At 45.2% G+C, this 23928-nt stretch overlaps 3 protein-coding genes across 11 annotated transcripts in view; all 3 read right to left on the bottom strand.

Moving 5' to 3' along the window:
• Positions 1-1696: 1696 nt before the first annotated feature.
• rras (RAS related) lies at positions 1697-17070 on the bottom strand. 2 transcript variants are annotated; one of them, XM_086288226.1, is made up of 7 exons: positions 16711-17070; positions 16466-16636; positions 15251-15338; positions 11832-11934; positions 10295-10403; positions 4333-4451; positions 1697-2756 (listed from the first exon to the last, which is right to left on the bottom strand). In XM_086288226.1, the coding sequence occupies exons 2-7, from the start codon at positions 16550-16552 to the stop codon at positions 2672-2674; spliced, it is 591 nt and encodes a 196-aa protein (XP_086144352.1). In that variant the 5' UTR covers positions 16553-16636; positions 16711-17070; the 3' UTR covers positions 1697-2671. The 2 variants fall into 2 exon arrangements, with proteins under 2 accessions (XP_086144352.1, XP_086144353.1); XM_086288227.1 differs by lacking the exons at positions 16466-16636; positions 16711-17070 and adding an exon at positions 15696-16386.
• A 661-nt stretch (positions 17071-17731) lies between these two features.
• Positions 17732-21264, bottom strand: LOC147331898 (uncharacterized). 3 transcript variants are annotated; one of them, XM_086288221.1, is made up of 5 exons: positions 21054-21264; positions 20817-20911; positions 20203-20362; positions 19707-19830; positions 17732-18828 (listed from the first exon to the last, which is right to left on the bottom strand). In XM_086288221.1, exons 1-5 carry the CDS (start codon positions 21139-21141, stop codon positions 18054-18056), a joined length of 1242 nt encoding a protein of 413 aa, XP_086144347.1. In that variant the 5' UTR covers positions 21142-21264; the 3' UTR covers positions 17732-18053. The 3 variants fall into 3 exon arrangements, with proteins under 3 accessions (XP_086144347.1, XP_086144344.1, XP_086144345.1); XM_086288218.1 differs by having other exon boundaries at positions 20817-20976; positions 21058-21178; XM_086288219.1 differs by having other exon boundaries at positions 21058-21168.
• Positions 21265-23552: 2288 nt separating this feature from the next.
• ap2a1 (adaptor related protein complex 2 subunit alpha 1) overlaps positions 23553-23928 on the bottom strand; it is a 37781-nt gene continuing 37405 nt past the window's right edge. For 3 of the 6 annotated variants that reach the window (XM_086288212.1, XM_086288214.1, XM_086288215.1), the window contains one exon: positions 23553-23928. This exon is cut by the window's right edge and continues 1403 nt beyond it. The gene's annotated coding sequence lies outside the window, so the exon portion shown is untranslated. The other 3 variants (XM_086288213.1, XM_086288216.1, XM_086288217.1) reach the window with 1 other exon arrangement.

Here is a 23928-nt window from a genome sequence, read left to right as displayed (position 1 = left end):
GACAAAAACTCTGGTATTTTGTAAATATCATAATAAACGTGAATTCACTGTGTAATTGTGTAACTTTATTAGCAGCTTCCTCCTGAAATGCGTCAACAACACTGAGTAACGTCCTCCTCTCCGCCCCTTAATGCTCTCTGGTCGCTATGGTAACGCGTGCATATTTCTTTCAAAATAAGACGCACAGCTACAACACGGAAAAAACCCAGGGGAACAGAGTTAACGATAAAAACCCTGAAAACCATACATTTCACACCAGAGCCTCAACTCTCGCGGCCCGGTACCAGTCCGTGGCCCGGGGGTTGGGCAGCGCTGGTCTAAGGAGCTTGGAGGGAAAAGCGTCTGGACTTCTTTAAGTTGCTTGAAGACATTTCACCTCTCATCCGAGAAGCTTCTTCAGTTCTAAGGTCAAATGGTGGAAAGTCCCAAATTTAAGCCCTATGAGAGTGTCCCCCCAAGAGGGACAAAGGACCCCTTAATGATCCTCTTCAGGAATCTCACTGAACCTGAAAAGAAAGTGTTAGACAAAGGACTTAATTTTGCCATTTCTCCTCAACAGTTGCCCATAGTGGACCTCATCACAGCCACAGAAACCACCACAAGGATTAATAAATGATCACAAACAGAAACAGAGCTGAAAGTTTCAGCCTCCCTCCGCAGTGCTAAAGTCCCTCCATGTAACCTCACAATACAAGAGAAGAAGGCCATCGCTTCCCTGAGCAAAGACCACAACATCACCATATTACCAGCTGGCAAGGGAAGGTGCACTGTTGTTCCAAACACAACAGATTACCACACAAAGATCACTACACTCCTCAGTGACAACAATACCTCAGACAAAAACTGGTTCACCCAAAAGACAAAACACAGACTCAACAATGTGGTGTATGCTGTACAGTGCAGCGAGGAATGCTCAGACCTCTACATCGGAGAGACCAAACAGCCACTTCACAAGCGCATGGCACAACACAGAAGAGCCACCTCCACAGGACAAGACTCAGCATCCATCTGCATCTAAAGGTCAAAGGTCACTCTTTGAGGATGCCAATGTTCACATTTTGGACAGAGAGGACAGATGGTTTGAAAGAGGAGTGAAAGAAGCATCTATGTCCACTGTGAGCGACCATCTTTGAACAGAGGCGGGGCTTACGACACCAACTCTCTGCCATCTATAATCCAGTTTTGAGTTCCCTTCCCAGACGCCTTAACGCCCACTCACATCCTGGGCCATCTGACCTCAGGAAATCACATGATAAGGTGGGGCCAGGTTTCACAATGAACACACCCGAAACTCTGGCTGATTGGGACCCACACCCAGTTTCACACCTTGGCTCAGGCGATTAGAGGATCATCAGGGGGTCCTTTTGTCCCTCTGTGGGGGGAAACTCCCACTAGGTTTATATCTGGGACTCTCCACCATTTGACCTTAGAACTGAAGAAGCTTCTCGGATGAGAGGTGAAACGTCTTCAAGCAACTTAAAGAAGTCCAGACGCTTTTCTTTTCAAGCTCCTTAGATTACAATGACCTGGATGAGCACCTTCACAGACACACTGCTACTGTTGTGTGTCAGCACACAGACACAACAGTTCGTAGATGGTGGTGTAAATTCTCTGAAATTCATAGACTGACAGTAAAAGGTGACACAACAAAGTTTACAGTGAGACATTTATGAGAAAAGACAAAAGAAAAATAAAGTTCAGATAAATGTTTTAATAGTTTATAAAAGTGACTTAATTCAATATATTTTCGGGTTCTGTTCAGTATCTTAACTGTTCTTAGGACATCAAGCTTCTCGCCACCTGGAGACCCACGAAGTTGTGACCACACCCTTCCAGTATATGGACAGGTTCTTCTGTAGCACTTTCTACTACACTGGAGCACTCAAAACGCTTATACTGCATTTTCACAATTACGATGATAAAGTAGAGAAATACAAAGAAAAAGTACAAAACCCCCCAAATACATAGTATAGAGTACCACGATGCAACGATGCAGCCATCGCACAACACATGGCCAATACTGTCATTTGATCAGGATCTTAAATGACATGTTATTCATGGATGTATTCAATATTGTTCGTCTTTTGAGACTGACTCCAGCTTCTGCTATGATTCTTCTTTTTGTCTTGAATAATAATACTTCTTTGGAGCTCTCCTGCCCCTTTGCAGGAGGGCATGGAAAATGGCATCGCTTTGGCCCTTACGACTTAACATACGAAGCCATGCTAAGGGGAAAATCAGCACTTGTCCATTTATGACATGCTAATTTTTGCACATAGCACATTTAATGTCATTTCTTCAGACAGTTATGGATGCCGTGGTGTTGCAGATGCTGGTATCTGTATTTGTTTAAAATAGCATCACTGAAGAGTGAATTATATACTACATTTTTTGGTGATATTTCTATTTGTGGACACAAATTATGATTTGTGTTGTAACGTTATTATTAATCTGCGTCACAAGTGCCGCCCTGCTGCTGATCACACCTCTTCCTTTCAGTTCTCTACTTAAAATTAAACCAAATTAAATGTTGCTTTTAACAAAAGTGCAAATGTAATCATCTGGAAAGAAACTGATCCACCTTCTCTCTTGCGCACATACACACTCATATGTACACACAAAAACACCTTTCTGCAGAGGAATGAGGCTTTGGTATTCGTAATAATAGTGCTTAAAGGATGACACAGGGACAGCCACGACTTTTCTCCTTCCCTGTGTGATGAGTTGGAGGAGGGCTCTCCATCTCCTGAAACTGTCTGTAAAGCAGGAGAACAGATAAAGGGATTAATCATCCTCACACTTTGCTCCTATTCACAGAGGCGATTCAGTATCAACCATATATGATGCTGGCTTGAATAATGTAAGAAAAATTCTTGGTCACAAAATCCAACGATGTATCTGTTGTCACAGGTTTTGACACAATTTGTTAGCTTTGGTTATAAAATGCCATGCCAACATTTGCCCAGTGCCAAAATATGAATACTAAACCCAAGTTGGTAATGGTGCTGTAATACAGTGTTTCTCAGGCTTTAGAGGCACAGTTCATATTTCACATTAGAAAAATCCCGCAGCACTCCACCAAACAGAAATGTCAAAAATGTTGCTTCCTTCTGACCACTACTCATGCTAGGGCCTTCATCTGGGTCGCGTTTTCTCCAGGACCAGGTCAGACTGAACACTTTTTCTTTTTAAATTTATCTATTGCTGTTATGCGCTGCATAGTCTCACAGCATGACTGTTATTTAAGTTCTTCTTTGTCCTCTTCTGTTTTACTTAGTTGGCAACACATTTATTAGAGCAGGTGGTTGTACTGCCCTCTAGTGGAAGAGAATGTCATTGCTGCCCGTTACGCACGCCGGTGGCTTCGGTGTGCCGTGTTAGATTATCTGGTTCCACCTGATTAGTCCTGGGAAACACTGCTGTAATAAGAGTGACCACTACTTCCTACAGCATAGTCACCGATTATTTTTATGATTAGTCGACTAATCGGATCATCATCCATTGGACGTAAAAGTACAGCTTATTGCACCAGCAGCATCTGCTCTTATATAACTATCATTAGCTTACAGCTTTAAGTGTTTAAGGTGCTAACTAACAATAAAGACAAGATGATAGTTTATTGAATTTAAATGAAATTTGCAGATTGTTTCGGTGAAGTTTAATAAACTCCTTGCTATCTAAAATATAACAGGACACTGGAGTAAATTCTGGAGCATCTCACACTTCTGATAATCAGCTGTCTGCTTGATGTTTATTCAGCTGTGTAAAAACTATAACTTTAATCTCAGCCAAACCGATTTACTCAGGAACAAATAAAACACTGAAAAAAGCCAAACAATAACATTTTTAAGTTATCTAAGTGACTCATATATCATGTTTAACCTGAGAGAAAGACGGCGGTGGGTTTGAAAACGATTTGCCGGGAGTCCGGTGTTCTCACGGCGCTAGTGACCCTAGCCCCCGGCTCGCTATCGAGCTAGTGGATAACAGACGTCTCCGAAAACGTCGGAGCGCTTTTGAAAATATGCGGTGTCTTGATAAACTGAGCCGATATTTGAGGTTTACACAGCTACATTCTCCCTGAAAATATGTTAAACGTTTATTTTGTGACCCAGAAAGAATAATAAGAGTAATATTAAAACTAACTAGCTGCCGCCATTGTTGGAAACTGAGCTGTACATGCAGTGCTGCCATCTTCTGTTTCAGTCCGTTATTACACTCTTAAATCCTGCTACTTATTCCTGCGTCTTTTGTGATCTTACAAAGCTTCAAACGACGCTAGTCCCAGCAGGGACGTGAACTAAAACAAACTTTCATAAATAAGGACTGTACCTAATAATATGCACAAGCTCCAAGAAGGCTTCATCAACATTGAAGCGATTCTTCGCCGAGGCCTCCATGTAGTGGATCCTGTTCTCTCTGGCAAACGCCTGTGCGTCCTCCTTGGGTATCTGCAGACACAATAAACAATATCACGTCTGAGATCCAGTGCTGTTCTTGTCATCCTGTAAAAATATGCAGAAAACTTGTCACTGTTGTCACTTTGTCCTGAAAAAAATGAAGGTAAGGAATCTCAACAAGCAGAAGACTTAAAAATCCTGTGGGACAAGACAAAAAACCCAAAACACTGGGGACACTGAGGTCAAGGTCACAGATTCTGAGATTTTTAGTAGATACACCTGTTGGAAGTATCTGAACAGAGGGGTGGGTTTTAAATCAAATCAAATCAAATCAAATCACTTTTATTGTCACATCACATGTGCAGGTACATTGGTACAGCACATGTGAGTGAAATTCTTGTGTGCGAGCTTCACAAGCAACAGAGTTGTGCAAAATACAATAATGTAAACAAGCAAAATACAAGAATGGCTACATCTGAAACTAATAAATATATGTACAATATATAATAGTGTATGCATTTCTGGATGTGTATACTAAATATTTTCCTACGTGTGTGTGTGTGTGTGTGTGTGTGTGTGTGTGTGTGTGTGTGTGTGTGTGTACACATACTTTACAAATTAAATAGAGTAAACAATAAATAAAATATATAAAAATATACAGAGTTGAGACATGTGCAAAACAGTGGCATTAAATGGTAAATGGTAAATGGCCTGTATTTATATAGCGCTTTACTAGTCCCTAAGGACCCCAAAGCGCTTTACATATCCAGTCATCCACCCATTCACACACACATTCACACACTGGTGATGGCAGCTACATTGTAGCCACAGCCACCCTGGGGCGCACTGACAGAGGCGAGGCTGCCGGACACTGGCACCACCGGGCCCTCTGACCACCACCAGTAGGCAACGGGTGAAGTGTCTTGCCCAAGGACACAACGACCGAGACTGTCCAAGCCGGGGCTCGAACCGGCAACCTTCCGATTACAAGGCGAACTCCCAACTCTTGAGCCACGATCGCCCTACAGTATGGAGTGCATAATGTTGAAGTTCCAGTAGTGAAGCTGAGGTGTCTATGACGTGTTCAGCAGTCTGATGGCCTGGTGGAAGAAGCTGTCTCTCAGTCTGCTGGTACGGGACCGGATGCTGCAGAACCTCCTTCCTGATGGAAGCAGTCTGAACAGTTTATGGCTGGGGTGACTGGAGTCCTTGATGATCCTCCCCGCTTTCCTCAGGCAGCGCTTCCTGTAGATGTCTTGGAGGGAGGGAAGCTCACCTCCAATTATCCGTTCAGAGCACCGCACTACTCGCTGGAGAGCTTTGCAGTTGTAGGCGGTGCTGTTGCCATACCAGGTGGTGATGCATCCAGTGAGGATGCTCTCAATGGCACAGTGATAGAAGGTCCTGAGGATGCGGGGGCTCATGCCGAATCTTTTCAGTCTCCTGAGAAAGAAGAGGCACTGCTGCGCCTTCTTCACTGTTTTGTTTGTGTGTACTGACCACGTAAGATCCTCAGCCAGATGTACACCAAGGAACCGGAAGCTGCTCACTCTCTCCACAGCAGCGCCGCTGATGGTGATGGGGGTGTGTACTTCTCTGCACCTCCGGAAGTCCACTATCAACTCCTTTGTCTTTGCGACGTTGAGGGTGAGATGGTTGTCTTGACACCAGTGGGTCAGGGCGCTGACCTCCTCCCTGTAAGCCGTCTCATCACCGTTGGTGATAAGACCCACCACTGTAGTGTCGTCCGCAAACTTCACAATGATGTTGGAGTTGTTAGTGGCTGTGCAGTCGTAGGTGTAGAGTGAGTACAGGAGAGGGCTCAGTACACACCCCTGTGGAGCACCAGTGTTCAGTGTGACGGGGGATGAGGTGATGCTGCCCAGTCTGACCACCTGGCATCTGTCAGACAGGAAGCTAAGGATCCAGCTGCAGAGGGAGCTGCTCAGTCCTAGATCCTGCAGTTTCCTGTCCAGCTTCGAGGGAACGATGGTATTGAATGCTGAGCTGTAATCTACAAACAGCATCCTCACATACGTGTCTCTCTTCTCCAGGTGTGACAGGGCAGTGTGTAGTGTCAGGGCTATGGCATCATCAGTGGACCTGTTGTGGCGGTATGCGAACTGTAGAGGGTCCAGTGAGTCGGGTAGTGCAGAGCAGATGAAGTCCCTGACCAGCTTCTCGAAGCATTTGCTTACGATGGGGGTCAGGGCTACAGGTCGCCAGTCGTTCAATGAGGAGATGGTGGAGGATTTGGGTACAGGGACGATGGTGGCCATTTTGAAGCAGGCTGGGACTACAGACAGAGAGAGGGAAAGGTTGAAGATGTGCGTGAACACTCCAGCCAGCTGAGCCGCGCATGACTTGAGGACGCGGCCGGGAATCCCGTCCGGACCTGTAGCTTTGCGTGCGTTCACCTTCCTGAAGCACCTCCGCACATCCTCCTCAGACACAGTGTGCGCACTGACGTCATCCGCGGCGCGCACACTGTCCGGTCTCATGGTGTTCGCTGTGTCGAATCTAGCGTAGAATACGTTTAGATCCTCACACAGAGAGGCCGTGGTCTGCGGTGTGCTGGTAATAATCGATTCATCGATTAAAATCGATTCTGGCTTGGATAACGTGATATCGATTCACATGTTGCCTCCTGTGAGATTCCTGACACCCCTCCCCCACCCATCACCTTCACTCAATACCAGGTTGAGATGCAAATGAGGAGACTTCACTCAGGCAAGTCTGCTGGACCAGACGGAGTGAGTCCCCTCGTCCTCAAGGCCTGTGCCCCCCAGCTGTGTGGAGTCTTTCATAAACTGTTTATGCTGAGTCTGAGTCTGCAGAGGGTCCCGGTGATGTGGAAGACATCATGCCTCGTCCCTGTACCAAAGACGCCACGTCCCAGTGGCCCCCAGGATTACAGGCCCGTGGCACTGACCTCCCACATCATGAAGACCCTGGAAAGGCTCATCCTGGACCAGCTGCGACCCATAGTAAGACCACATCTGGATCCCCTTCAGTTCGCTTATCAGCCTCGTCTCGGAACTGAGGACGCCATCATCTACCTGCTCAATCGTGTCTACACCCATCTGGACCAGCCGGCGAGCACTGTGAGGGTCATGTTTTTTGACTTTTCCAGTGCTTTCAACACCATCAGGCCGACCCTCCTGGGTGATAAGTTAGCAGCGATGCAGGTGGATGCTTCTCTGGTGTCCTGGATTGTTGATTACCTGACAGGAAGACCACAATATGTACGTCTCCCACAGTGTGTGTCTGACAAGGTGATCAGCAACACAGGGGCACCACAGGGGACTGTCCTCTCCCCCTTCCTCTTCACCCTCTACACCACAGACTTCAGACCTGCCATCTTCAGAAGTTTTCTGATGACTCTGCGGTGGTTGGATGCATCAGCAGGGATGATGAGACAGAGTACCGGGCTGTGGTCGACTCCTTTGTCACGTGGTGTGAGCAGAATCATCTGCAGCTCAACGTGGCAAAGACCAAGGAACTGATCGTGGACTTCAGGAAGACCAGGAAACACTTGAACCCTGTTTCAATTCAGGGGGTCAGTGTTGACATTGTGGAGGACTATAAATACCTTGGAGTACACATTGACAATAAACTGGACTGGGCTAAAAACACCACAGCACTTTACAGGAAGGGCCAGAGTCGTCTCTATTTTTTGAGGCGACTGAGGTCCTTCAACAGCTGCCGGAAAATGCTGAGGATTTTCTACGAGTCTGTTGTGGCCAGTGCGATCCTCTATGCTGTTGCATGCTGGGGGAGCAGGCTGAGGGTCGCAGATGCCAACAGACTCAATAAACTGATCCGTAAGGCCAGCAATGTTGTGGGGATGGAGCTGGACTCCCTCAAGGTGGTGTCGGAGAGGCGGATGCTGTCCAAGATAAAGACAATGTTGGATAACACCTCCCACCCACTCCATGACATGTTGGTCAGTCACAGGAGCACGTTCAGTGAGAGACTGAGATTACCCATGATGCACCACTGAACGACACAGGAAATCATTCCTGCCTGTGGCTCCCTGTACAACGCATCCACTTAACACACTGGTTACTGCTACAACTACACATGTTTCTTTTCCAACTATTTATTTATGAGTGACTTATGTATGTATGTATGTATATATATGTATATATTGTACTATTCTTAGTTAGCGTATTGTCTGTCTTGTCTTAATGTTGGTTTATAATGGAGCACTGTAACAAAAAATAATTTCCCCCAGGGATCAATAAAGTATTCTGATTCTGATTCTGATTAAGATCCTGAATCGATTTTTTTATATAAATGTATTTTGCCCTAAACGCCAGAATCTCAGGTGAAACCTCACAAAATTTCAACAACCACCAAACATTTAAAACAGTAAATGAGAGCAGCAACACGGCCTCTGCACAAAGATGTAAACACAAAGCGTGGACCCACCGATGGATCAGAATCAGTCAGATGTGGCTTTCTCACCCGACGGCACGGACACGGTCGGGGCTAAAAGCCGACAGCTCGCTGATTCTGATGTTTCGGCGGCTCCACGCTTTGTGTTCACGCCCTTTTTGCGCCGATTCTACAGCTGTTAGTTTTATCTCTCTAAACAATATTGAGTAAACCAGCAGCAAAAGAAGATCCAAACTACGCTTCACGTAAACATCGTCATGAATTCACTCTGACTTTTGCTGTTTTGCTTCCAAAAAAAAAAAACAAAAAAAAAAAAACCACACTTCACGCACAGCTCCCTCTCTCTCTCTCTCTCTCTCGTTTTCGGAGACGGCTGTTACCCACTAGCTCGATAGCTAGCCGGGGGCTAGGTCACTAGAGCCGTGAGAACACCGGACTCCCGGCAAATCGTTTTCAAACCCACCGCCGTCTTTCGCTACTCAGGTTAAACATGATATATGAGTCACTTAGATAACTTAAAATGTTATTGTTTGGCTTTTTCAGTGTTTTATTTGTTCCTGAGTAAATCGGTTTGGCTGAGATTAAAGTTTTTACACAGCTGAATAAACATCAAGCAGACAGCTGATTATCAGAAGTGTGAGATGCTCCAGAATTTACTCCAGTGTCCTGTTATATTTTAGATAGCAAGGAGTTTATTAAACTTCACTGAAACAATCTGCAAACTTCATTAAAATATAATAAACTATCATCTTGTCTTTATTTTTAGTTAGCACAAACCTTAAACACTTCAAGCTGTAAGCTAATGATAGTTATATAAGAGCAGATGCTGCTGGTGCAATAAGCTGTAGTTTTACGTCCAGTGGATGATGATCTGATTAGTCGACTATCAAAATAATTGTTTGTGGCAGCCCTAGCTCCCTGCATTTATTTTTTAAATAATTCTGTTGAAGCATGGTCTGACTTTCATTGGTTAACATTCATCGAATTTGTATTTATTTGTACTTTTGTCAGATTAACGTTATTTCTGTGAACATTATGAGTTTTTCTTTCATTGACTGAAGGGTCCCAACAGTTTTGTCCACGTCTGTACGTTGTTGAGCTGTGGTTTTCCAGTCCTTTCAGGACCTGTCTCTGAACCAGTGGTCCAATTATTAATAGAGTAAATGGACTGGCATCTGTATTTTCCAATCTTCCTCTATATTATTTTTAGTAATTTGGGGTGCAGGTTCATCTGTCACAGGCACACGTTAACTGTCAGATTACAGGAATTGGAACCTTGGACATTTGATAAGTGGATGCCTGGAGCTCCTGAGTTACAGGAGTTGATTCTCCTTGTATAATAATTTGTGGAATAAATGAGACTAAGCCAGAAAAGTTGTTTATAAACTGCAGATATCTCCTAAACTGTTGAGATTCCAGAACTTCCCTTCTGCAGTAGATCTGGAATAGAAGAAAAATGACATTATAGAGGAGTATCGGTTGTTGTTAGTTACCACTCTTTGCTGTTCCAGGTCTGCCTTGTTTCCAACCAGCACCATGGGAAAATCATCTCTGTCTTTCACTCTCAGGATCTGGGTGTGGAACTTCTGGACTTCATGATAGCTGAGAGTTGGAAGGACAGAAATCATTACCAGTCACAGATTAAAATAGCCCTTCATATCCATTTTAATAGTTCCAGACAAAGTCTTCCTTATTCCTTATATATTAACATATTGTGTTGTTAAATAGTCTGTTTTTGTTACTGTGTGGTTGTTCCTGGTTCAACCCTCGGCTGAAGCTGAAAAAGATTCATTACCAAACAGCAGAGGCTGCGGTGAGTTTCTTCTGAAGTGTTGGACTTACAGATGCAGCTTTTCACTTCTAATTAAGTACTTGAAGCACTTTCTATTACAAGTCATATAACATTCACACACACTGTGACGCACTGGCGGCAACTGTGTGCACCATCTGCTCAAAGATACTTTGACATGCAGGCTGGAGGGCTCCACGCCCCCCTGTACTGCAGTGTAGTGTGCAGGTGCTCTGAGAGTAAATGGGCAAAAGATAACACAGGACCAGATTATTACAAAAAGGTTACATTTGTGTCCTTCTTGTCCATAATTGAGTTTCAGATGAATAAAATGTGGCTTTTACATCACACTCTAAAGTTGTGGTTCTCTCCTCCTCCTGAGAATGGGGACAGTCTTTTATATGAAGTAATACATTAGAAACCAAAAGCTGGACCATAAGAGTGCCCAGGAGGAAAAGCACCCAAAACAGAAGAAAAAAGATGAAGTGAAACCTGACCCAGGAACAACTTACTAATGGAAACCAGGACCTTTCTGTACACAAGAATTGGTTTCACAAAGCTGGACTTGTCATGTTATACATCCTTCTCTAAGGAAATATTACTAGAAATGAAACTGCATCTACACAGGAACCAGCCGCACATCACTTTGAAGATGATGACTGGTTGAAGAGATTCCAGGTTCCAGTTGAGCCTCTAAGATATTTCCTACCAGGTCACATCTCAATCAATGGTATTCAGTGGTCTTCAGTCTGGGTCCCACACCCCCAGACTCACTAACAGCTGCGTACCCTGGGCCATGGTCTCAGTTACCCTCATGTTTCAGGCCAACCACAGACGGACTCTATGCAGACCAAGTCTTTCCTTTGTGCTACCTCCAACCAAGCACTTTGCTCTCCAACATGTCCCTTTCTGTTGTTGGCTATATATTTCTCTAGACTGTATATACGTCTTTTTGTTGCGCTTTATTCCTGATATCTCTACTATTTTTTTTTCCACTCCCAGGCGCGTGGCCCCGGCGGGCGCGTGGCCCCGGTGGGCGCATGGCGCACCCATAATTTCTTTGTACATGTACAATGACAATAAAAGGCTATTCTATTGTTAATGCTGACTCGCAGTCACTTCAGTCACTTGCTTCCTGTGGTCTCTAGCTGCCACATCGCTACATCGTGTGTACATAGCTTTAGAGTATAACTTTATAGCACTCTATACAAGAGACATACAAACAAACATCACACACGTACCTGCCGCGGTCATTGAGTGCAAACACCAGTAAAAAGCCTTCTCCAGACCGCATGTACTGCTCCCTCATCGCACCAAACTCCTCCTGACCTGCTGTATCCAAGACTGATGCACACAGAGACATGATCACATATACACATAAATACAAAACATACATAGTATTCACAGACATACACTATATTATTGCCAAAAGTATTCACTCACCCATCCAAATCATTGGTACAATCACTTCTACAGCCTCAGGTGTATAAAACCCAACATGCTGAGCACTTCTACGGACACTTTGTGAAAGGATGGGTTGCTCTCAGGAGTTCACTGAATTTCACCGTGATTTAAGCACTTTGAAGCAACTGTTGTATAGATAACTGGCGCTATAGAAAAGACATTGAACTGAACTGCAGTGGTGAAATTTTCTGGCTGCTAAATGTTCTACAGTGACGTGGTATTATAGTGTGATGGCTGCAGTTACAGCCACACGTGGGAATATCTGCCAAACAGTGTAGAGGCTTACACGTAACACTACACCTACACTTTTCTTTCTTTAAATACAGGATTTAATTTACAGGATAATAAAGAATTTGTTTTGATTTAGAACTAATGTACATACAGAACACTGCATTCTAAAACAAGTGTGCACAGTCTAGTTTACACTGTTGTGTCTTTATGATTTAATCTGTCTTTGTTTGCTCAGTTACCTCGGCTGCTCCCAGTCCCTCAGTGATGAGCTAATAGGTGGAAAATGGTAAATGGCCTGCATTTGTATAGCGCTTTTCTAGTCCCTAAGGACCCCAAAGCGCTTCGCACTACATTCAGTCATTCACCCATTCACACACACACATTCACACACTGGCGATAGCAAGCTACATTGTAGCCACAGCCGCCCTGGGGCGCACTGACAGAGGCGAGGCTGCCGGACACTGGCGCCACCGGGCCCTCTGACCACCACCAGTAGGCCAACACGGGGTTAGTATCTTGCCCAAGGATATTTGACATGCAGCCAGGGTGCAGCCTGGGATCGAACCACCGACCTTCTGATTAGTGGCTGACCTGCTCTGCCACCTGAGCTACAGCCACCACCAGGGGCGGAGCAAGCCTATATGGAGACCTGCAAATTGGGCCATACCACAACTCTGGATCATGGGGGGGATGGGATTTGTTATGTTAGTTTCAGTTGGGTATTTGTGTGTTCTACCCCTTTTTGCGTTTTGTGGGCTGATCAGCCACTATTTAAGTTTCACCTGTGTCTCATTTAGGAAGGTCAGCAACTCACACAAAGTGGTGAGTCAGAGCAGGGTCAGCAGATGAGGCCCAACTGCTACAGACCTCCAAACTTCATGTGGCCTTCAGATTAGCTCAAGAACAGCACATACAGAGCTTCATGGAACGCATCCAAGCCTTACATCACCAAGCACATTACAAAACGTGGGATGCAGTGGTATTAAAGCACGCCACTACTGGACTCTAGAGCAGTGGAGACATGTTCTCTGCAATGACTAATCTGGCAAACGTATGAATAAGTCCTGGTTTGGTGGTTACCAGGAGAGCATTACTTAGACTGCATTGTGCCATATGCAAAGTTCGGTGGACTATAGTGTAGGGTTGTTTTTAGAAGCTGGGCTCAGCCCCTTCGTTCCAGTGATCTTAATCCTTCAGCATACCAAGACATTTTGGACAACTTCATGCTCGCAACTTTGTGGGAACAGGTGACAATGGCCCCTCCCAGGGCTGTGCGACATGACCAAAATCTCATATCCCGATATAAAACCTCCATCGTCCCGGTAACGATATAAATCACAAAAAAATAATATTTTCTGTAAATTCTGTGAATCTCGGGTAGGTGAAGTGTTTCCAGCTGGGCGCCGTGTACCCGGAGTCGAGTGTTTTAACCGATGCATGAAGCGACACATTTTTAGACACAGGTTGTAACGGCCGCCGTTTTCTTTGTATTCATTACACGGCGTGCTGCGGGGAAAAGCCTGTTCTAACGTTTGAGTCTAAGGTTTACTTTTTAGCACCTGGCGGCTCTTTTTTACTTCTCATCCATAAACACTCTGCATACTTTTTCACGTGATTCCGTTTATTTTGAAAAGTCTCAACAGGATCTTGAGCTTTATTGTGAAAGGTTTATGTGGAAAATAAACAAGCGGACATGCGATGGTTTTACCGTCGTTGTTGCTAACGACAACGCATAAAAACAGGCGCTTGTCCGTCCGTAGTGTGGTTATATTAAATATAAGAGAGAGAAAATTAATAATAACTACAGTGACCATCAGAACCATGAATATTGCCGTAAACAGTTTATTTTGCGACACCACGAAACAAACGATAGCGTAAAATGAAACGATAGATGTTTTTATATCGTCAGATATATATCGTCATATCGAACAGCCCTAGCCCCTCCCCATTCCAAGATGACTATGCACCAGTCACAAAGCAAGTTATTGCATTACACGGATGGAAGAACGTGACTGGCCTGCAAAGAGTCCTGACCTCAATGCGAGGGAACACCTTTGGGATGAATTAGCAGAGACTGTGAGCCAACATCAGTGTCTGACCTCACAAATGTGCTTCAGGAGCAACGGTCAAAGATTCCCATGAACACACTCCTAACCCTTGTGGAAAGCCTTCCTGTAGCCGCTAACGGTGAGCCGACATCATATTAAAGCCATGGATTAGGAATAGGATGTCACCCAACTTCGTACACATATGTAGACAGACTAGCAAATAATTTTGCTAATATAGTGTACACATGTCTTGATGCACGCTCAATCATCCAGGTAAATAAGTCTGAAAAGGTTGATTCTGTTCATCTGGATGTTTTCAGTGTGAGAAACGTTTCGTCATCATCCAGCTGACGGCAGGTTTCCAACCTTATAAACACCTGGATGAAAACCACCACTGAAAACGTCCAGATGAACAGAATCAACCTTTTCCAAATATAGTGTATACATGGTGACCTGTACTGCTAACAGAACATCTGTAACATTAAGCTGAAGTTTCACTTGTTCTGTGTCATAAAAATCACCCACTAAGGAAACAAGTGTTTTTCTTAGTGGTTTCACTAAAACCGATTCTCTACTGTTGCATTCACCAAAAAAAAAATCACTAAACTGTATCAATTAGGGTAAGTGTGATGTTTGTGAAGGGTGAGGAAGAGTCTTACAAACAGCACCTCTGCTGCGTCTGATGATTCACAAATAAGTGGTGAAAGAACAGCGTGGCCCAGCACACCACCCTGACAGCACCAGCCCACTAACAAGTCCTAACAAGGGAAATGAAACATCCAGAGAGCAAACACACTGCCTGTATCACATCACAATGTAACACACCCTTTGTTTTCACGCAAAGCTTTTTCCAAACCCTGCAATTACTCTGACACTGTGTGAATTAGGACATGTATATCTCCAGTGTAATGTCTTACTGTCAAGCCGGGTCTCCTTTCCATCCACGGTACAGATCTTGGTGTAGGAGTCTTCAATGGTGGGGTCGTAGTCGGACACAAAGTACGACTGTGGAACACACTCCGAGTTATTAACATCAACACTACACTGTGAACAGCTTGGCTTGTTTTACACCTCTCATAACCAAGCCTAGTGCCTAACAGGCATTTATTTATATTACTCACAGCTGGCGAGAACAAAAGTGACGCAGCAAAAATGATGAAAAGTGCCCAGAGAATTATTACGTTTAGACTGAATATGTAACCACGTCAGTACTTCTCCTTCAGTGTTCTATAATCCACTATTTACTGCTACAGTGCTCGGTGACTGTACTACAGCCGTTCATTAGGCAGCCAGTTTAATGCAGACCTTTCTGTGTTAAACAGAGTGCAACAAAAGCTTGCCCGAGGTAATGAAGAAACTTACCATACAGTGTGGAAGCACCGACTCAGAACGGAACAATTCCCAGCGACACATTAACAGAACCGGGGTGGAAGGTACCCAACTTACTGAAGTGCACTGCTAACATGTTTAGAGTTTAAGTATTTAAAAATATTTCAAATGGAAATTACTGTCACACTATACTGTGTTTCATAGATAACCCCTGTTTCTTTCTCCACCTACTCTCCTGTATGATCAGGAACTGAGCAACCTAAACTTGGCACTCCTGCTCAACTTTGTCCCTGGAGGTTGTGACATCACGATGTTCCCCAGCAGTCATCTAACAGTAACCTGTCGTTTATACCCAGGAAAGTTTACATCCTTCTGTTTCCTCCCTCAGTACATCAGTTTACCAACACCAGGCTAAACACTGTTGCAGCAGTCAAGCATCATCAAGTATAGATACACAAGTTAAATATGAGCAGCTGGGCCGAGGTGGTTTCAGATGCGTAACTAAGCTCTTGACTGCTTTTATTGTGATTCTAACAATGAATGACTTCATCTGGAGGGAGAAGCCTGCTGGTGTTTGTTTTAGTTTGACTGCTGCTCAACAGCTGAATAAGACTTTAGTGGTGAACCATTAACCAACAGCTCATCTGTTCCAAATGCAGGTCACTTGTTGAACCTTGACAAGGTTGAGTTCGTGGAAATAACCGCTCAATAACGACCCACCAGTGGATCGACCACCAGTGGATCGACGCATTAACCTACAGACAGGTCCACAGTGTGTTCTACACGTGTCGTGGAGTCAGTACCTGGATGAACTGGATGGTAAGGGCGCTCTTTCCCACTCCTCCTCCCCCCACAACCACCAGTTTGAATCTTTCCTCGTCTCCACTCATTTTCAGTCCGGACCAGAACCTCTCCGAGCTCACCGCAGGACCTCAGGGGCGCGTTAAATCCCGGTCTCGCAGCAAGCCTGCTAACTGTAAGGAGACACCAACATGGACGGTTTTCAAAACTGAAGTTTGGTGTGCGAACGACGGACTCGGGGCCACACCTGTAAAGCAAAGTCCTGACGGAGTCCCACTGTCCACGCAGCACAATAACACGCACCCACGGGTCTGCTTTGAGTTGGGCCTTACAGCGGGACTGTAGCAGATCGCCGTCGCCTTTTCTTTTCTTCTTTCGCCTCTTTTCTCGTCGGCCTCCAGTCAGCTTCTGGGCGGAACTGCTTCCTCTTTTCTCTTTCCTCAAGAAACTACAGCAGCAACTACATCACACTGATGTCAGAGGCGGCGGTGACTTTCCCCACGCGAGGACAAACACACGGCAGCCTTCGCCTGCTTCAAATTAAAAACTACTCTGAAACTAATCTTTCGGGTGTCAGCTTCCTTATTCGGTCACCGGAGCATCCGTGACATCATCATTCCTACGGACGTGCCCGTGCAGCGTGAGAACTTACGACACTGATTAAACGGATGTGAAACTTTGTACAAGATGTTATTCGCCCTTTGAAACGGAACCAAACTGCTTTAATAACACAATGAAGCGTCTGAAATTCCAGCGTGGAATACTTCAGAAATCCCGAAGGTGTGTTACGGCAAAGTAAACACGCAGTGAAGTGATACTGCTGCAGCCTCACAATGAAAACGGCCTGAAGCAAAGCAGCAACACAACTAAATAGGACATGCTCAATGGTTGCAGTGTTGTTAAAGATGCACAAAGAAGCAACAGGAAACGGATTTGCACTATGTTAGTTCGCCCAGTTATTTGTGAGCCTCTCAAAGTGGGAACTTGTATAAAAGTGGATGCAGTTCCTGTTCACACTACACTTTTGTTAAAGCCCTCGAATGCAAGCTGAAAGTCTGCCCTTTATCCACATACTTGCTTTTAAACCCACTGTGGTCCGATCTGCTTTGACACGAATATTTGTCCAAATAGTTTTTTAGCAAACCTCCAGTCTTGGCTCACTGTGGCACTTCAAAGCACTGCATGCTTGTGTTTCTATGCAACCCTCTGCTTACTGGGTGGAGAGGCTGGCGAGTCCCTTCACACTGAGAAACAGGCAAACACACATGGTTAAAATGTCCTCTTTATTCGTCAGTAAATACATTACAAACCATTGTGGCAAAAGCCTTTCAACAACTACATTTAAAAACAACAGAAACAGGGATCGCTGTGCAATGATAAACAACAATATGATAAACACAACAATATGATAAACAACAATATGATAAACGGGTGCTTTTTGTCTTTTCAGCTCATTTAGATTCAACTCTGCAACAAATAAATAAATAAATAGACATTGGTTCTTTCACTACACGTGCACATCAGCTGTGTAGTTTGGTTTCTTCTGACAAACATGCACAGATAACTCCTTCCACCTGCTCCCTTGTATCCTCAGCACCTGTAAGGCAGTGCGGGCTGTCCCATCTGCACAGGGTGCACAAAAACACCTCCTAGCAGTATCCTTTCCCCCCAACCCAGCAGCTTGTTGAGAGTGACGCTGAAAGGTGAGAGCAGGCCCTTTTCCTTGACCTCAGCTCTGCTGTGCTGGCTGACAGAGAGACGCTGCTTCCTGTGGATAGCCTCTGCCTGTCTGTAGGAGTCAGGGTAACTCTTCACCTCGGCGCGCTCGCCAGTCTTCCTGCTCTCGACCATTTTTTCTTGTTGCCTCTCGTTTGCTGTGGAGGAAGGGCATATTCCCAAAGGGGTCAAAGAGAGGGTAAGGCTTTTACGTTTCTCTAAGAGAGAAGCAGAGCCTGATGGGAGTTGTAGTTGGGTGGCCTTTAGCGTTGGGTTGATGGGCTCACAGGGACGGGAAGCTGAAACCTCCGATGGTTTCTGCACAGGCTGCAGGTCACGACGGGGAGGCAACTCAGGAGTCCGCAGTTGCTGCTGCTTGTTGTCAGCGCTCTCTGACAGCCAGCGTCTCTGCTGGGCTTTGTCTTTGTGCTGAGCTGAGTCTGCGGTGACGCTCTTAGCTTGACAGTTACTGTTCTGACTGCTGTGAGAGAGGTTCACACTGTCGTTAGCAGGTGGCAGGCAACTGGCCAGCTGCTGGATGAGGAGGTCGTGGCCACGCGACTTTTGGCTCAGAGCACCCTGCAAGTGCTGCAGCTGACCCAGGAAGTTGAAGTTTGGGGAAATGGAGGGCCGACGCTCTTTCACAAACCTTATAAGGGGACAGAAAGGATGTGGGTTATTGTTGCTAGTATTTCACACGTCACACTGAGTCTAGGTAGTATTCTGCAATGAGCTACAGGGACAGTTACCACAGTATTACAGGCTGTACGACAATAAACAGGAATAACAGGTGAATAGATGCTCATTGGAGTGTACTGAATGTCTCGATAATGCTTATATAGAGTGCATACATACACTAACTGAGAGGTTTAGCAAGTGTTCAAGCTGCTATAATGTCTTGTAACTTCACAAAGCCTTCTTGTTATTGATCAGGACTGACTACATCTGCTCGTTTCCTCTGACAAGCCTAATGCATCGAGACTCAGAACAGTGGGACAAAGGAGATCTGTCAAGATTAAGACAGGTGCAGATTTACACAGCTGGGAAGGAAACAACTGCAGCCTGCAAGATAAACATTTCCAACAACTGCATGTAAATACTTTGTTAAGGCAGGAATATCTGGATCCTCTGATGTATATCAAAACATGGGTCTTTGAGAGGAGAAGTCCTAAAACATGACTTATGTATACTGGTTCCTTTAGAAAGGTGTGCATCCATTGTTCTCTGGAGTTGTTGACTGTTGTAGAGAAAAGTGTGAATACCATGTGCTGTGGACTGTTTAGAGAAAGTCTTTCATGGGTAAAAGTCTCCAACTGTCAAGACCACAAATACTTAAACTCATAAGCAGAGTTAACTTCATTTCACCGGAGTGGTGAAAGTGCCAGAAAACCTCTGATAGCTGTAAGTTAAACAACTCATGCTCAGCTTTAGAAAGGAAATCAATAAGGCTTCTTCAGTGTTCTTATGTTATTTGACAAAGTCGAGCTCAGTCCCCTCTGCAGGATGAATTTGTGCTACTAGCCATACCTGTAAGCATGGTCCAGGTCCATTTCCAGACTGTACATGACATAGGCAACAGCCAGAGCTGGGGAGCGGGAGATTCCTGCTGCACAGTGCACCAGCACCGAAGCCCCCGACGACATGGCTACGTCTGAACACACAGTGCATAGTGACAGTCAGCCGAGCGGGACACAGAGCTGCTGTATTGGCTAAAGCTAACCACACTGCAAATTACATTTTTGAAAACAAAAATTCAATAATAAATATTTAAAAATTGAAAATAAATCTAAAAAACAACGTCATGACTTGTGCATGAGGGTTCATAGCCTGCAGCTTCTATCGTATTGCCACTGCTAACTCAACCGACTGCATAGAGCCGTGAATGCAAACGTCTTGCACTGTCACAGAAGTAAAGCATTGTTCAAACACAATGATGACAACATGGTGAGTGTTTAGTGATCATGTGCATTAGAAATCTGAGGTAATCTTGTTCTATTGCTGTAATGTGAGAGTGAGGCCTTACCAATGAAATGCAGAGCCTGTGGGATCCAGGGCAGCAGGTTATCCCACAGAGAGTCATCAATAGGAATGCGGAGATACCTGGAACCAGGCAGGAAGGAGGGCTGGGGGCTACAGCGACTCACACTCAGCACATAGGAGATACCCAGCGAGGCCAGCTGGTCCTACACACACACACACACGCTTTGTTTCTGCTGTACAAGAGTTCACAGTGAAACTTGGCTGTCTGTGCTCTACCTCACATATAAACTGTGATCGTCTCTGTGTACATATTAATGTTGGTAATTGTTTAGAGCACTTTTAACTTTATACTTCACTATTTTTTTATTTGTTACAAATTAAAGAATCACTCAAAGTGCTCAAGAAAAATATTTCACACGTAATTTGTGAAATATTTGAATTGTTTAAAAATAAGGTAATATAATAATATTGCACATGAAGTAATGATCTGCTCAGTAGGCAACAGATTTACGTGAGCATGCGCAGCTGTAAGTTCATGTTATTTAATGTCCACATCAGCCACGCGTGTGCTGCTGTGCTGTGTGAGAGCATTGCACAGGAGCTGTTATTGCGACATTATTATGTCTTTGATAGCGACAGCACGGGTCCTCTTCCTACCTGCGTCACGTCGCTCTCTGCTCCGAGGTAGAGCTGCGGTAGGATGACGGACAGCGGGGGCCGCTCCATCTCTCTGTCCCGAGACAAGACCATACCTGCAGCACCACAGGCGACACCCGTAGGAAAGAATTCCGCTGCGTGAAACGTCCTGTGACCAGTTCTTAGAAGACAAACATTCAAACAGTGTGCGTTTCCTCTTTTGCACGACGGTGCATCCGTGCTGTATCCACGCCGTACTTACTGAGGTGTCAGCTGCTGCGCTGCAGCGAGGTCCTCCTTCCTCCTCACTGTGTTCCTCACACTGGATTCTCAACGATGAGCTCATCAACTTTCCAACAATAGATCTGGACTGGATGATGTCATTTTCAGCCAATCACTGCGCCGCCGCACTTTCACACGCGCAGACGCAGCTGTCCGTGGGGCCGCCTCAGCAGTACAGACACCAGTGTGAGTGCTGCAGCACATGACGTTCACTCCAGTCACATCTGGCCTGTGTACTTACTGCAGTAGCGGCTTTGACCTCCTGTTTGTGTTACTGCTGCTGTAGTGGAGCAACCGTGACCCACATGATGTCCCTGAGGATGAACAAAGTATCCTGACAGTGCAACATCTCACTGCACATGAGACTGAGAGGCTTTGATGGCGGATAACCAGCCGAGGTTTGCCTGTCCGCATGCTGCTAACTGCTCCCCCTCTGGTGTTAACCTGCATTCTTCTACTCTTTACCACCTTTCTATGCTAATTTAAACCATGCGGATTGGTTTGCAGCATTTGATGGTTCTGCACAGCATCTTAGCTGTTCCTGGTCTGCACTCTGTGCCCTGAAGATGTGCAGGTTCCTAATACTACTAAGACCTAAGATCTCCTCACGTTGTGAAAGGTATCCCAGCTTGCATCCTATTACTACACTGAACCGTCTCTGGAGCATCCTTTGCACAACCAGCCTGAAACGTGGATCCTGTTGACAGCCTCCGTGCTGTAGATCTACCTTTTCTAGCTACTGATAAGATTTCTTGATGTCAGGCACTTCTCCCGTCTGTCATCATCTTCATCGTGATTGCCCTGCAAGATACTCGGGTACTTGTAGCTGTCCTGTATACCCACTTACTTTTGCTTCTGGCAACTCTAATCCTCCAGCCTGGATCCCATTTCCTTGCTTTGCCGAACATTTCTGCACGTAGACCCAGGGTAAGTAAGTTACTGCTGTTAATGAGCTCGATGTCAAACATGTACAGAGTAGGTTTATCAGCTCTTTGGGGTGACCTCTCAGTAACCAGGAAACGGGCAGACCATCACAGACCCCTCACACCCTGGACACAGACTCTTTGACCTGCTGGCAGACGGTGCAGAAGCCTGCAGACCAGGACCCCCCGACACAGGAAGTTTCTTTCCCCTCACCATCTCCCTCCTAAACAGTTAAACTGTCACACTGCTAGACTGCAACTGCACTTAATGCAGACTCCGTGGTATTCATTTCTGTAATCCTGTATATTTGCGTGTGTACACCGTGTCGTTTACATATTGTTTTACATTGTTGTGCTTGAGAGACACCATCGATCAGAACCAAACTCCTTGTGTTTGCGCATACACCTGGCCAATAATCGTGATTGTGTGATGAGGGGACTGACACCTTTGCAGAATAGCAGTTACGGGTGACTTGTGGAACTTTCTACCATCGACAGGAGAGGTTCAAGGTGAAAATCACTGCTGACCAAAATCGATGCAAAAGCTTCTCTCACATCTGCCAAAAAATAAAAAGAATAAATATGTTGATCCCCAAGAATTTAGGGAAAACATTCCTGAGGACTGAGACAATCACACAAATGCCCTGGTTCCTTCTCCATGGCTTGGGTATGGCTTCAGTCTCAGGGATGAGTCTGGCTACAAAGCCCACTGCCTTCTCACTCAGAAATCCCTCTACCTCCATATGGATTTGGACCAGTTGGCTTTCCACCCAGACTTCTTGCTTACTCTGGACGTCCATTCATGAGCTGCTCCTCATGAACGGAGGAAGATGATGGAAGTAATCCCCAAAAGTTGATTCTGTTCATCTGGACGCTTTCAGTGGAGAAACGTTTCATCATCATCATCATCATCAGGTGGCTTCTTCAGTCTCAGCTGACTGCAGGTTTCAACCTTAGAAACGGGACATTTGCACAATGACTGAAACCAGCCCACTGAACAATGTGAGCTCAGTTCCTTTGCATGTTAATGATCAAGGAACTGAGCTCACAGCCAGAATCAGCTGTTGGGGATTTACTTAGCTGGATGAATGAGCATGAAGAAGATGAAGTAATCCTTCCGTTTTCTTGACATTTCCATCATGTCTGCAATCAGTGTATAAAGATACGTCCTTCTCTCCCACCTCAGTGTCCAGTCTCATACAGCCGTCAGTACTTTGTCCCATCTCTGCATGTGCACTGTTGGCCAGCAGCACCACAGGTGATTGTTGATTGGCTGCAGCTCAGGCAGGTAGATCAGGTGATCTCATCATCACTTTAATCCCACTCCAGTCTGAATCCCAGGTTGCTTTCTGATGCAGAGTGTGAATGCTAGAGAGCGTTCAGGCGTTTAAAAAACAAAACAAGCTGATCTGCATGTTACATCAGGACCCTCCCCATTTATCCGGGCATGTGCAGACACTAGCAGTGCACTGGCTTGTGGCCCTCTGTGCCTGGCTGCCATTCATATAGGAAGACTGTGTCAGTGTGACGAGACAGGAAGCATCAGTTTGGATATATATGGCATAATTTTACTTCACATTTTTTCATTACAGAGTAAATCTTGTAATCTAACACAGGTATTGGACAGGTTCCTAACACCAATATATGAGGCTGCATTAGCTAGTGGATACTGCATAGACACGCACACAAACTCATGTACACACACGCACAGAATGACAAAATCACTACGTTTTCCACTACAAAGTTCTATGTCCTGTGATTGCTGCGCAGCCACAGAAGATTATGTGACCATGTATTAGAAATGTCTGCAGGCTCTTTTTCTTACCTGGTTACACACACACACGCACGCACACACGCACACACACACCAGTTGTGTTGGACATCTGGGTGTCTAACATTCTGTACTCCGGGAACATCAGTGCTGATTA

The sequence above is a fragment of the Aulonocara sp. 'chitande type north' Nkhata Bay genome, linkage group LG4 (genome assembly GCF_057382095.1).
Source record: "Aulonocara sp. 'chitande type north' Nkhata Bay isolate Kocher_YH1m ecotype deep benthic linkage group LG4, A_spYH_male_GT1.1, whole genome shotgun sequence".
In the NCBI taxonomy this organism is placed as follows: Eukaryota; Metazoa; Chordata; class Actinopteri; order Cichliformes; family Cichlidae; genus Aulonocara; species Aulonocara sp. 'chitande type north' Nkhata Bay.
This window is presented reverse-complemented; position numbering and strand designations above follow the sequence as displayed.